At 35.4% G+C, this 13,930-nt stretch overlaps 2 protein-coding genes and 1 long non-coding RNA gene across 3 annotated transcripts in view; 1 reads left to right on the top strand and 2 right to left on the bottom strand.

Moving 5' to 3' along the window:
- The window catches only part of LOC103033505 (arf-GAP with GTPase, ANK repeat and PH domain-containing protein 1), a 34,812-nt gene extending 30,772 nt beyond the window's left edge, over positions 1–4,040 (top strand). The window contains exon 20 of the mRNA XM_007248381.4: positions 96–4,040. The gene's annotated coding sequence lies outside the window, so the exon portion shown is untranslated. The remainder of the gene's footprint in view (positions 1–95) is intronic.
- Positions 1–13,930, bottom strand: part of LOC125787471 (uncharacterized) — a 241,440-nt gene that overhangs the window by 11,537 nt on the left and 215,973 nt on the right. The window lies entirely within an intron of this gene.
- On the bottom strand, positions 5,950–12,717 carry LOC103033179 (translocon-associated protein subunit alpha). Its single transcript, XM_049471729.1, has 9 exons — positions 12,554–12,717; positions 10,688–10,812; positions 9,457–9,556; positions 9,189–9,316; positions 8,449–8,583; positions 8,180–8,256; positions 8,014–8,092; positions 7,003–7,096; positions 5,950–6,528 (listed from the first exon to the last, which is right to left on the bottom strand). Exons 1-9 carry the CDS (start codon positions 12,621–12,623, stop codon positions 6,461–6,463), a joined length of 876 nt encoding a protein of 291 aa, XP_049327686.1. The 5' UTR covers positions 12,624–12,717; the 3' UTR covers positions 5,950–6,460.

Here is a 13,930-nt window from a genome sequence, read left to right as displayed (position 1 = left end):
ACACACACACAGTCAGATTAACAATGAATGAATTAATTGTTGATAAAATAATGATTAATCATCAAGTATATTTGTTTCTTTTTGTACTTTTAAAGAGAGCGAACACAGACGAGAAGACCATCCAGAAGTACGAGCACCCAACTGCAGGAGTCCCACTGCTAATACCCTAATCTTACCCCCAATCCCCAATCCCATTGCTGTGAGGAGGTTTTAATTGCATCTAGCCACATACAGCTATAGAGCATTAGTGAGGCATGGTGACCTTAGATGACCTTAGAATCTCAGAGCTTTTCTGTATGAAGATTATACAGCTGCCTCTGTCACCTTAAAGCAGATCAACGCCACTCATCTTGTCAGAAGGGCTGTCCGGATACTTTTGGACATGTTGAGTATCTTTATTTAGGCCTCTGCAACAAGGCACAGTGTCTGGCCACAGGAAGGACACTTGGACGCCCTCCAGATTGAGGTCAGCACCACAGAACTGTAAACCGACCCGTCTCCAGCTGCACTGCGATACCACCCTGAGTGAAATCAGCTTAAAATAGTCCTAATATTCATTATCTCCCATTGTTAGATATTAGATATTAATTTAACAACATATTTGGATATAGTCCATTTCTTGTTTGTTTTTACTGCAAGTGTGCAATTCCAACAGTAGGTAGATATCCTAAACGTCAGGTTAAAAAGGCTAATTTTTTATCTGGTAAAAGCAGTAGTAACATCTTGAAATGACAGGAATAATCAGATTTTATTCACAGACAGACAGACTGCTGAATGTCTGAGTTTGTCTGTAATTTAATTAAGATGTTTAGATTGTCAGTCATCTGATAACATGTTACATGAAATTAGGATATCAGATAATGAGGAAAGATTTCGCCCCAATCCCATTTTTCTTTTGTACCCCTAACCCTTAAAACAGAGTTTTAAGAGAAAGGGGTGAAATCCTTTCGATAAAGTATAGGGACAGTTGGGAATTCAGCACCCCCGCCAGAAAAAGCACTCCCTCTCAGGAGCGCACCGTCGCTAGATAAGTAACTGTGATTGAGATAAGCATAGCTTTTGGAGTGTTTTTCTAACCCGTTAAAGCGGATTCATTTCTTTTATCAAGAAGACGGTGTGTACACACTCCTGAGAGAGGGTGCTTTTCATGGCAGGGGTGCTGAATACGGCACAACACTGGCAAGCCCACTGAGCAGTGAGTAATGACATAAGCGTGCTCGGGCACGGATTGTTTAAACGCAGTATAAGTGCAGGCCCACACGGAAGTGGGTAGGGGACAAAATCGTTCTCCAGCACGATTCAACCGAACCATGCCTAATGTGAGTAAGTAGTTTAAGATTATTTCTGCTTCCAGGGTCTGTTTTCACACGCAGACTGAGACATCCCAGAATACTCTGTCTGAGAGTTTACATGCACTGAGAAATCTGATTACTAAGCTAAAATCCAGCGTTCCTCGTCAGAGTTCTTAATCAGATTTTTACACCGTATTTTGATCTAAGAATGCTGTTTACGTGAGTACTGGAGTAATCAGGTAACTTTGATAAACTTGATTATATGTTGATTAGATTTAAGGTGATTTCACTCAGAGATAAATCAGAACTCGACAGTCAGAACCTGAGAGATCAGAACCTCCTGATCCGACTGAAGCTGAAGCGCGAGAGAGACGATTCAGCTGGACGTCCATTTCAACCAGAACCAGAAACCGAGAGTCCGGACAGAACCGCCTGGACAGAATCCGTCCGGACCGCCGCCACAGAGGCTGGAATACTGTGATCGGACTATTTATCCTGTTTTATTAATTATGAGATTTATTTGTTGTTCTTCAAAGCTGAGGGCTTCAGAACTGAACAGTACCGCTGTGTTCTAAAGCGGAACCCTGAACCCTGGACCCGTGTACATACCGAGGAACTGTCCAGAACCTTCTAGAGAGAGACTACTGATTGTACAGACACATGAACTAGCGGAAACCCACTGTTACAGTCTGTCGTTATTAATAATATATAGTCTATAAATCTGTACCAAGAAAAGGATGCCCTAGAAGTTCTATGAAAGTTCGGGCGTTTAGACCTGGAATTGCATTAATGAAGATTTTAATTATGTTCTTTCATATCTGTCGTACAGAGTGGTTTCGAGGTCTGCGGCGTTCGCTCCGGGACGTTAAATATTTACGAATAAGAATGATGAAAGCGTTGGACACGCCCACGTCGGACACGCCCACGTCGGACACGCCCACGCCTTCAGTTCCTTTGAATGTATTTGCGATCCTGTTCTAAATGCAGTGTTTACGTTCCTGAATGTACGCTTGTATCGTTTGTGCTGTAGGTGGTGGACGCCATGAAACCGTAAACAGGAAGTTGTTTTTTTTATCTCTTGAGTGTAAACAAATATAAACACACTATAAAGCTAAAGGTTCAGAGACTGGAGAGAAGTGAAGGAAATAAATTTACACTACAGTTCAAAAGTTTGCAATCAAATACATTTATTAAAGTTGCAAACAAATGTATAAAATTATTCTGAAGGTCTAGAAACTGTAAATAAAACTGTAGAAATAGTGATTAATGATCACAGCTGTATAGGATTCTACACTAACTGTAGTTTTAATAACATTCATATCCAGAATGAATTTTCAGAAATAGTTATAACCAGAATGAAATTCTAATAAAATAAATATCCAGAAATATTTCTAATAACATATGTGTGATGATGTTTTTATCAAATTCATATGCAGAAAAAAGTTCTATTCAAAATAATATTTAAGATTTGTTTTATTTGTTTTATTGCTAGCAGAATTAATTGTTTGAAAAAAATGTATGTCCAGAATAAAGTTCTACTCAAATTAATATCTGGAACTTTCTAGTTAATTTCTAGTTAAATTAATATACTTAAAATATTTCTGATAACATTATTAACTAAAATGAGGTTCTAATATATATAATAATCTAATAATATATTTTCATTTCAACATAGGAAGAAATATTAAGGAAATAAATGTAAATAGATAATTACAGTCTTTATTATTTATCATTTAAAATCTTTGTTCACAGAAAACTCTTAAATAGAATGTTTAAAATATCTTAACTATATCTTTAGACATTAGATTCTAATATTAAAAATCTACTATAAAAAGTATAAAATATATAAAAGTCTATTATTGTATATAAAATAATAAATAACAGTGAAGTGATGCAGACTTTTGGGCGGTAGTGTAAACACAGGTTTAGTATGCTGGTACTGAGTGGATATGAAGATGAGAAGTGCGCTGCTGTTTGATGATGTAATAAGTCTGAAATCAGATCAGATTTGTTTCAGATTGTATTTTGGGTTTTTAGTTTGTTTGTTTTTTTGGCTTCTGATGATCAGACCTGCGACTCTTCCACTGACACCAACATCCGAACCGCTGCAGAACCCGCCGCTCATCACTGTCCATCTGGAACCCAGAACCTGGAACCAGACGTAGAACCTGGAACCGAAAAAAAAAAACGGAACCAGGAACCCGGGACCAGGAAACTGGGACTGGAACCTGCTGTGGGTTTGATTGGCAGCTGCAGATTTGTTGCAGAGTCTTGAAGCAGGATTGTATTTACCCGTCCGGTCATGTGATGTTTTCTACTTTTAACTGCACTTAAAAAAAAAACAAGAACAAATAATAAAATATGAAAGAAGATACACCAAAAAAATAAATGTTTTATAGCAAAAAATGTGGCTAATGTGTTGTTAATAGTGACGAGGTAGAGCTACTTCACTACTGTACGTAAGTACTAAAATGCTGTATCTGTACTCTACTACTGGAGTATTATTTTTTTTCTCCTACTTACACTTTTACTTTACTACCAATTTTTTGATGAGTTTAATACTTTTACTCTGATGCAATGTTTATGTGCTGTATCGTTACTCGTTACAATTCTAAAAATGTTAGAAATCGTTCCAAACCCATGTTATAACTCAAGTCAGAGAGGTAGATGCTCTGCACTGTCACCGAGTTTGATGAAGCTGCTCATCATTGAGTGAATAAAGATCACGCCGCTCCTGTTCTGCCTTTAGCACTGCTAACTTTCCACTGCGCTCTGTAATAACTACACTAATACTTTTACTTTTAGTACTTTAGTACTACATTTTACAATAAACTGTAGAATATACAGTATTTTTCACACTATAAGACGCACTTAAAATCCTTTAATTTTACCAAAAATCGTCATTGTGTCTTATAATCCAGTGCACCTCATGTAGAGTAATGTAGAGTTAAGCAGTAAAGCCACTCCGCTAAAGTAGAGAGTTATACAGGAGTTTCCAGCACTGATACTGGAGCAGTATTAGCATTAGCCACTAACCATGCTAAGCTCTAGCTCTTTTGCCATTCAGAGGTGAGTATTATTGGCCTGTAGCCTACTGCTAACTCCGACTAGCACTGCTGAAGCAACATTAGCATTACCTGCTAACTGTGCTAAGTGCTAGCTCTTACACTGCTTAAAGGTGAGTATATTAGACTAATTAGTCTGCGTGTTTACCATGTTAAAAAAGCTACATGGGACGAACCGCTAGCCGATAGCGCCCTGGTTTACCGGAACACTCAGGGTTCTTCAGTGTATTGCTGCTGGGCAGCATTAGCCGCTAACCATGGCTAGCCTTAGTGGAAATCTGCAAATCTAAGGTTACTGTAAATAAACAGAAGTGCTTTCTCTCTCAAATAAACAGTTTTCAGCAGAGAAATCTGTGTAGATTAACATCCAGCACTTGTTTGACTTTAAAATATATATATTTTTAAGAATTACAGTTTTTTTTTACTTTGCTTTACAGTGCTGAATTAGAAGGATAACAGTGTCGAATAATGCGCCTTATAATCTGGTGCGCCTTATATATGAAAAAACAGAAAATAGACAATTATTGTTTTTGCGCCTTAAAATCCGGTGTGCCTTATAGTGCGAAAAGCAGGGTACCTGCATACCTGCGTACATTTCTTCTTACAGGGTTCATACACTTTTTAACCAACAAAAATTTCCATGACTTTTACAAATTCCACGACCATACGATCTTTAAAACATCAGTGCAGACATGAACAATTAATCTAAAAATCCATGTCAAAACTCTAGGCCTATCTTACTTAAAATGTATTTAAGCAATAATAATAAAAAATCTTTAAGCAATGCTGACACACAATCTTAAATAATAAAATTGGTGTCAAATCCTGATAGCTCCATCATGTATGGCTAAATTAACTCTGAGCTAATTCCATATGTTGCTAAGAATTTTTAATATTTAAACAGTGGTTCGTACTTTCATAAAACAACACGATATAGAATCTTTAGTTTAAAACTTTGAACCTTGAATCACTTTTTAATACTGCCCCCTGTTTTTTTATCACATTTTTCATGCATCTTGGTGAGTATATCACCTCTTACACTGCTTAAAGGTGAGTATATCAGACTAATTAGTCTGCGTGTTTACCATGTTAAAAAAGCTACATGGGACGAACCGCTTGCCGATAGCCGCTAACCGCAGCTAGCCTTAGTGGAAATCTGCAAATCTAAGCTATGTGCAGATATGTATGCCTATAAATGTAATTATATTGATTAAAGAGACACTAAACCCTAAACTACATATTTTTTTGTTAATAGCTGAAACATGTTCCTTTGAAGTAGTAAAACATACCAGTCCTGCTTAAATTTTTTTATAAACCTTTAAAGGTTTAATTACCTTTAACCCTAAATACAGGGGCTGGGTTGAGAGTTCCTAGCAGCAGCAGCCTGGTGTTTCTCTACTAAGCTATAATAGCAACTATGGCTATTAAGAGCATTAATAAAAATATGTCTCATTTATGTAATTGCTAGTTAGATTATAATACATTTAAACAGTTCAACAATCGATACCCAGAATGAATTTATAATTATTTTCCAGAATATTAACAACAATATTAAAGAAAATTTGGTCTTTATGTGATCAAAACTGATAGAATTGGTGGAATTCTTTCTTTTATTTTGAAAAACGTTGGGCGACAGACACTGAGACAGTATATACAAACATTTGCATGGGTTTATTTTCGGAAGACACATATTCATATTTCTGGAATACTGGTGGGCTTTCAAATCCAGAGTGTGAAACTTCGTAAAAGCTTCGGTCATGAGCTTCACATTCCGACAGGTTTTCAAAAAAAGTAAAAATAAAAACAGTCTTTTTGAAACTTTTCGGTCGAGGCTGGCAAGAGATTTTAATTTATGAAATCAGTGTCTGAGGGAATGATGGTGTGGGATGTACAGTATGATCTGGTTCCTGTACAATCTGAGGTTCTGTGTTCAGTACCGCTGTTCCTGCTCTCAGATAAACACTGATTAATAGAGAAGACCCGTCCAGACCAGTCCCGTCTGCAACCCGCAGGTCTGGTTCTGGGGTTTAGTGTTGATAGAGTGGACAGTGGTCAGTCTATTGAGGACCTGGCTGGTATTTCAGGACTGGGATGTTGCTGGGTTTACTGGTCTTTGGTGCCCGCTGTTCTTTTGGTCCGTTTTCTCGGGGAGGCTCTTGGGGAAGCTTTATCTGGAAAAGAAAAAAAGACAACGTAAGCTATGCATTTTTAAGCGTTGAGTAAAATGTGAAGGGAACTTATGTCCATCTGTATTCAACATACAAATATTCTATAAATAAATTTAATCAGAGAAACATCAGTGTTTCAAAGATACATCGTCACTACCTATTTGTGACACAGGGGGGAACCAAACCCTTTCACTGGCAAAAATCTGAGCATCTCTGAAACTCCTCAGATATAAAGTAATGAAGATGTAATGTTTTATCAAAAACATTGCAGCATTATTATACATTTTTACCATTATTATTATTAATTTTTCTATATGTAGTATACTCAGAATTAATGAATTAATGAATGAGCAATGAACAAGCTTATGCTGTGCTGGGTCAGGGGCTCAGACGCGCCACCCAAAGGACAATATATATATATATATATATATATTATATGTATTGTAAAATAAAATGTAATAAGGAGGCTGAACTCACTCATGACGTTGAGGGTCTCCTGGGGGATCCAGCTGATGTCCACGTTGTTCATGCCACCGGTTCCCGTCTCAACCTTCACTGCAATTCTCTTCCTCTGGAAAGCACAGGTGAGTTTCAGTAAATATCAGAGATTGACAGCTTTCACTAATATAGAGTCACAATTAGAAACATACCCAATATTATACAACTGAAATTATGCGGCCAAAAACTGTGCATTTTGAAAAATTGGATCTATATCAATCCATAATGCATTGTGTTAGCATGTCTGCGCAGAAAAAAGAAATATAAAATTGTAAAAAATTGTCCCATGTTTATGAAATATTTTTAAATTTTTTTAAATACATTTTGCTAGTTTGGACCATGTTTATTTCAGGGTAGAGTGAAGGAGATTAGACTGAAAGGAGAGGCTTCAGGAACGCTCCTTTTCCCAAATGTTTTGTTATTTTTAAAACACCATTCAGAATATTTAATTTATTCAGTGCTGAACAAAGTGTCAAAACCCAAAAATGTGTTTCTTTTTCTTCTGGATTCAGAAAAATGTTTTGGTATTCAGACAAATGTTTCATTTTGTTCGGTATTCAGACAAATGTTTTAGTATTCAGAAAAAATGTTTTAGTATTCAGACAAACGTTTAATGTTGTTCGGTTTTCAGACAAATGTTAAATTTCGTTCAGTATTCAGACAAATGTTTTTGTATAAATTTTTCTTTTTTCTTCTGGATTCAGACAAATGTTTTAGTATTCAGACAACTGTTTAATTTTGTTCGGTATTCAGACAAATGTTTTAGTATTCAGAAAAATGTTTTAGTATTCAGACAAACGTTTCATTTTGTTCGGTATTCAGACAAATGTTTCATTTTCTTTGGTATTCAGTCAAACTTTTCAGACAAATGTTTTATTCTATTTAGTATTCGGAACAAAGTATTATTTTTGTGCACCTCTAGGTAAAACAACGATTCAGTCATTACAGAAACCGATCTTTGATGAATCAGAATCATGAATAAATACGTACGGTTCGGGACTCGAGGACCTGGTACACTCCAAACAGCATCAGAGCCACCAGCCCACTCAGGAAGATATACATGAACATCCTGAAACAGAAAGAGTTCTCACGTTACTCCAGCCCTGAACTTATCTAGAACCGCTGCAGTCAGTGTAAAACAGATCACTGCTCTTACGTTTCTCCATCCAGACCCTCGTCCAGCTCGATGATGGTCACGGTCTGATTGTACACAGCGCTCTGGAAAGAGTTGCCCTGAAACAGGAATAAGGTCAAAACTGTCAGAATTGAATGCAGCTGTGATTTTTTACTGTATTTTGCTGCTGGATTATTCAATTAAATCCATTTAATTCCTAAAACATTTTTTTTTTCAAAACTTGTCATTTGTGTTCAAAAGTACATAATATTGTCAAATCTGTGTATTGTTATACCCCTGCTGTTATTTACCTCACTGTCCTTGTAGTTGAGCAGAATGACCAGTCCGAATGGACGGCCGGCCATGGGCTGAGCTGGGATGAAGGAATATTCGAAGGAAGCCTGTTTCTCAGGTTTAATTACTGTTTCCAGAGGCAGCGCTGTAAACTAAACAGAGAAAAGATATTTAGACAGGTTAGACTCACAAATTAATGATGGGTTCTTTAAATAATAAATAATAAAAAATCCAACAACCCACAGATTAAAGCTAAAACCTAAAGGCTGCTAATTTTTTAAATATTTAATATTTAATTCATTATCTGATACTACAAATATGCAGTGTGTTATACTAAAACTGAGATGTATTATTACAGCACAGTAATTAAAGTATAAAGTTTTTCATTTGCACAATTTTGAAACAAAGTATTGGATTTTAGAACCGTACACATCTTATACATAAAACTATATATGCAATTTATAGGGCATGTAAGGTAGTAAGTGTATTGGTAACATTGGTAAAAATTGGTAACAATAATAGCCTTTACATCATGTTAGCTCAAATGAGTCAGAATCTAACCAGTTTTCTCTGAAATCAATAAAAATTGTCTGAAAAAAAAAAGATTCAGCTATTATGTGTTCTAATGCAGCTAAGACTAAACTGAAGTTTAAAAATGACATAAGTCAAAATGACAAAATAAAAACATTATCTCTTTCAGAGTCCAGGAGCACACAATGCAGCTCTAAATAAAAAGAGTGTGTGTGCTCAGACTCACGTTCTGGATATAGAACTGGTAGTCCTGAGGGTAACGGAAGGAAGCTTCCAGAGACTGAACCGTAAAATCCTGACTGCCCTTATTAGTGAAACCAACCAGGAACTTTACGATCTCGTTGGCGGGAAACTCTGCAATCAACAAAGCACAAGAAAATACATTAATTAATAGAAATACATTAACAACAGCAAACACTGCACTGAATCAGATCAGATTCAACAGATCACATCATTTGAATGATAAGATCTTATGATATTAATCATTTTTGTACCTTCACCAGTGACAAAGATAATGGTGGTGTCTGCGTCGGGATGAGACGTTACATCAGCAGACTGGGAATCTTCATCTAGATCATCTGTATCTTCTGCGTCCTGGGGGGAAAATAAGTGAGTTATAAGCAGTGGCCTTTTAATGATGCCTTTTAATGATGTTCAGTACAGAGCAGCCAATCAGATCATATACAGCTCTGGAAAAAAATTGGTTTTTCTGATTTTGCTATTTATAGGTATATGTTTGAGTAAAATGAACATTGTTGTTTTATTCTATAAATTACGGACAACATTTCTCCCAAATTTCAAATAAAAATATTGTCATTTATATATTGTCCATTTATTTGCAGAAAATGAGAAATGGCTGAAATAAAAAAAAAGATGCAGATCTTTCAGACCTCAAATAATGCAAAGAAAACAAGTTCATATTCATAAAGTTTTAAGAGTTCAGAAATCAATATTTGGTGGAATAACCCTGGTTTTTAATCACAGTGTTCTCCTTTAATCGCACGTTCTCCTCCACCAGTCTTACACACTGCTTTTGGATAACTTTACGCCACTCCTGGTGCAAAAATGCAAGCAGTTCAGCTTGGTTTGATGGATTGTGATCATCCATCTTCCTCTTGATTATATTCTAGAGGTTTTCAATTTGGTAAAATCAAAGAAACTCAGCATTTTTAAGTGCTCTCTTATTTTTTTTCCAGAGTTGTATATCAGTCTTACAGCCAGAATAATATAACCTACCTGTTTAATGCTGAGGTATAAATAGATAACTTTGCCTTACAAAATAAAAAAATGCAAAAGATGTTAATATGTTTTTTAGGTAGATCTGGCTGATATGACTAAAAACTCATATCTCAATAGGTTTTACAGAAATGTTGATATACTATATGATATAGTGAAACCTTAACCAACTGTAATGTTAAATTATACTTTGTTAAATATAAATTAAACATATGGCATGTTTAAATAGTAATTATCTAAATAAGATGTATCTAAATCTAGTATTAAACGGTTCTAAATATATATATCTTCACAATATTCTCTATATTGCACGGTCCTAAGTTTTTAGTAATATTATCAGATTAACTGATAAGTTGATTGATAGGTCTCTGTCTCAGTGTGATTAGTTTACTGTCTACTGTACTATCACTCTAATCAGCTCCCCGTGATCAATAACCTGATCAACACTATGTCCCACACCGACCACTCAGATAAATCAGCGTCTCTTACTCTGTCTTCTGTCTGAGGTTCTTCTTCCAGTACTTCATCCTCCTCCTCTTCCTCCTCCTCCTCCTCTACTGCTACATCAGCACCATCATCTGCTGGCTCCGGGTCTGACTGCGCAAAGACCCCTCCTGCAACAGAAGAAATACAACAATATGTTTAATATCACTTTATTTTCATTTGGGTTTATTCTAATGTTATATAGAGTTAATTACAGGTAGACACTTACTGACCTATCACTGACTTTATTTTTTTCAGGTTTAGTATTCTAATGCTATATAGAATTAATTTCACATAAACTTACTGACCTTACTTACTTACCTCTGACTTTATGTTTATTTGGGTGTAGTATTCTAATGTTATATAAAGGTAATTACATGTAGACATTAAATAACCACTTACTTTATGTTCATTCAGGTTTAGTATTCTAATATTATAGAAAGTTAATTACATTAAGACAGTAACTGACCACTGACCACTCTCACTGACTTACCACTGACATTGTTTATTTGGGTTTAGTATTCTAATGTTATATAGAGTTAATTTCACATGAACATTCACTGACCTCTGACTTTATGTTTATTTGGGTTTAGTATTCTAATGTTATATAGAGTTAGTTACACGTTGACACTCTCACTGTCCTTTGACTTCATGTTTATTTGAGTTTAGTTGTTTTAATGTTATATAGAGTTAATCACAGATAAACACTCTCACTGACTTACCACTGCCTTTAAGTTTATTTGGGTTTAGTATTCTAATATTATATAGAATTAATTATGGATAGACACTCCCACTGACTGACCACAAACTCTATGTTTATTCGGGTTTAGTATTCTAATGTTATATAGAGCTAATTACAGGTAGACAATCTCACTGACCACTGACTTAGTTTTTTTGGGTTTAGTATTCTAATTTTAGATACAGTTAAATACAGGTAGACACTTTCACTGAACACTGACTTTATGTTTATTTTGATGTTTTATAGAGTTTATTATAGATAAATAACCCTGATTTATGGTTTATTTGGGTTTAATTTAATGTTATATATAGTTAATAACAGATAGACTATTACTCTAACCACTCAAAGTTGTATGCATTTATGATAAATCAAAATAGTTTAAGAAAATATATATTTTTATTTACAAATATTTATTTTAGAAGCAATGTTTGATGGTGTTTTAATTATAGGAAGCTAACATAAATAAAATAAAAGCTAAGAAATGCTAAAATAAAACCCCATAAAATAACGTTAAACATAAACAAAATAATACAAATCGATCTTTTTAAATGTTTTTTTTAAATAAGAGTATGAAGTAAATTATTGACCTAAAGTGATGTAAGTTACTGAATGCTCACTAATGTTACAGGACAGTTAGGACACGTCACCGAAGTGAAGCATAGCTGAGCTGCTTCTAAAATATCTTACATATTGCGAATAAAAGGGCCTAAAGTGTACAAATAATGGATTTGTGAGGTTTAGGAAAATGTAGGATGTGAATAAAGTCTGTAAAAATCTAGTTTTATCGGGAAGAAACGCGCAAAAGAGCTTTTTTTCAATTATCCGTTCCACCTTAAATGGTGCAGCAGTTACATGCAACAGATGTTCCACTTAAGGTGGAACGGACAATTCCGATAAGAAACTTTAAAAACTTTAACTTTACAAATATGTTTAAAAATAAAGCTATAGAGATAGAGTCACTTTAAACACGCTGTAAGCCAATAAACACAATAAATAAGCGACAGCAACAGTAAAAACCTCACTAACAGTGCCACGTCAGTAACAGCCAGGCTGTATGCAGAGACTCGTAACGTACAAAAAATTAAAGTTAAAAGTTACGCAATTTTCGAATTCGCAAAAAAATAATAACTTACCGTTAGAAATAAGCCCGCATGGAAAAGCCAGGAGGAATAAAAGCAGTAATTTGGATCCGAATTGGAGCATTGTGCTGCAGTAGCGTCTGTTTCCCGTTTTCGTTCAGAAAGAGAAGGAGTAGAGGAGGAGAGAAGGCTCTGAATGGAGTCTATTAGGAACGCCCTGTCTGCTCTTACGCAAATGACGTAGCGCTGGAGGAGAATTCTGCGCGGGGGGGGGGGTATTTATCTATAATAAACTCTATAAAACATAATAAACTCTATAAAACAGGGTTATTTATCTATAATAAACTCTATAAAACATCAAAATAAACCCAAATAAACATAAAGTCAGTGTTCAGTGAAAGTGTCTACCTGTATTTAACTGTATCTGGGGGGGGGGGGGGGGGGGGTAGAGTTTACCCAAAACCAGTACAGACCTCAGTTTCTGCAAAAATCTGACCCACAGTGAAAAAAAATAAGAGACCACTTCAAAATGATCAGTTTCTCTGATTTTACTCATTATAGGTATATGTTCAAGTAAAATGAACATTGTGGTTTTATTCTATAAACCACTGACAACACTTGAGAAATGAGAAATGGTCAAAATGATGAAAAAGGTACAGAACTTTCAAATCTTAAATAATACAAAGAAAATAAGTTTATATTCATTAAGAAACAACAATGCTAATGTTTTAAGAATTCAGAAATTAATATTTGGTGGAATTACCCTGATTTTTAATCACAGCTTGATTCAATTCATGCATCTTGGCATGTTCTTCACAAGTTCTGATGGAAACAGGAGAGTTGAGGTGCACATTGAATTCTGCCGTGATTTGAGCAGCCGTTTTTATGTTTTTTGGATACAATCCAGGTTAGCACACGAACATCCCTTTCAGACAGCTTCCTCTTACAGCGTCCACAGTTAATCCTGTTGGATGTGGTTCGTCCTTCTTGGTGGTATGCTGACATTACCCTGGATACCGTGGCTCTTGATACATCACAAAGACTTGCTGTCTTGATCACAGATGTGCCAGCAAGACGTGCACCAACAATTTGTCCTCTTTTGAACTCTGGTCTACTCCTGTCATTTTAGTGTGGGAGGTTTCATGGCTAAATTGGAGCGGCCTGGTGGCTAATCTTCATTAATTGCACATTGCACCAGTAAGAGCAGAGTGTGAAGGTTCCATTAGCAGGGTAAGAGCACAGTTTTGCTCAAAATATTGCAATGCACACAACATTATGGGTGCACTGTAAAAAAAAAATCCTATTTTTACAGAAAATAACTCTAAATGTTTACACTATTTATCCCTTTTCTTTTACTGCAGTCTAATTCTGTCAAATTGCAGACATTTTCTGTTAATTACAAGCCCCTGTTCTAATTTTACATATTATGAC

The sequence above is a fragment of the Astyanax mexicanus genome, chromosome 24, assembly GCF_023375975.1.
Source record: "Astyanax mexicanus isolate ESR-SI-001 chromosome 24, AstMex3_surface, whole genome shotgun sequence".
Classification (NCBI taxonomy): domain Eukaryota; kingdom Metazoa; phylum Chordata; class Actinopteri; order Characiformes; family Acestrorhamphidae; genus Astyanax; species Astyanax mexicanus.
The sequence above is the reverse complement of the archived record's forward strand: the minus strand, read 5'-3'. Positions and strand labels throughout refer to the sequence as shown.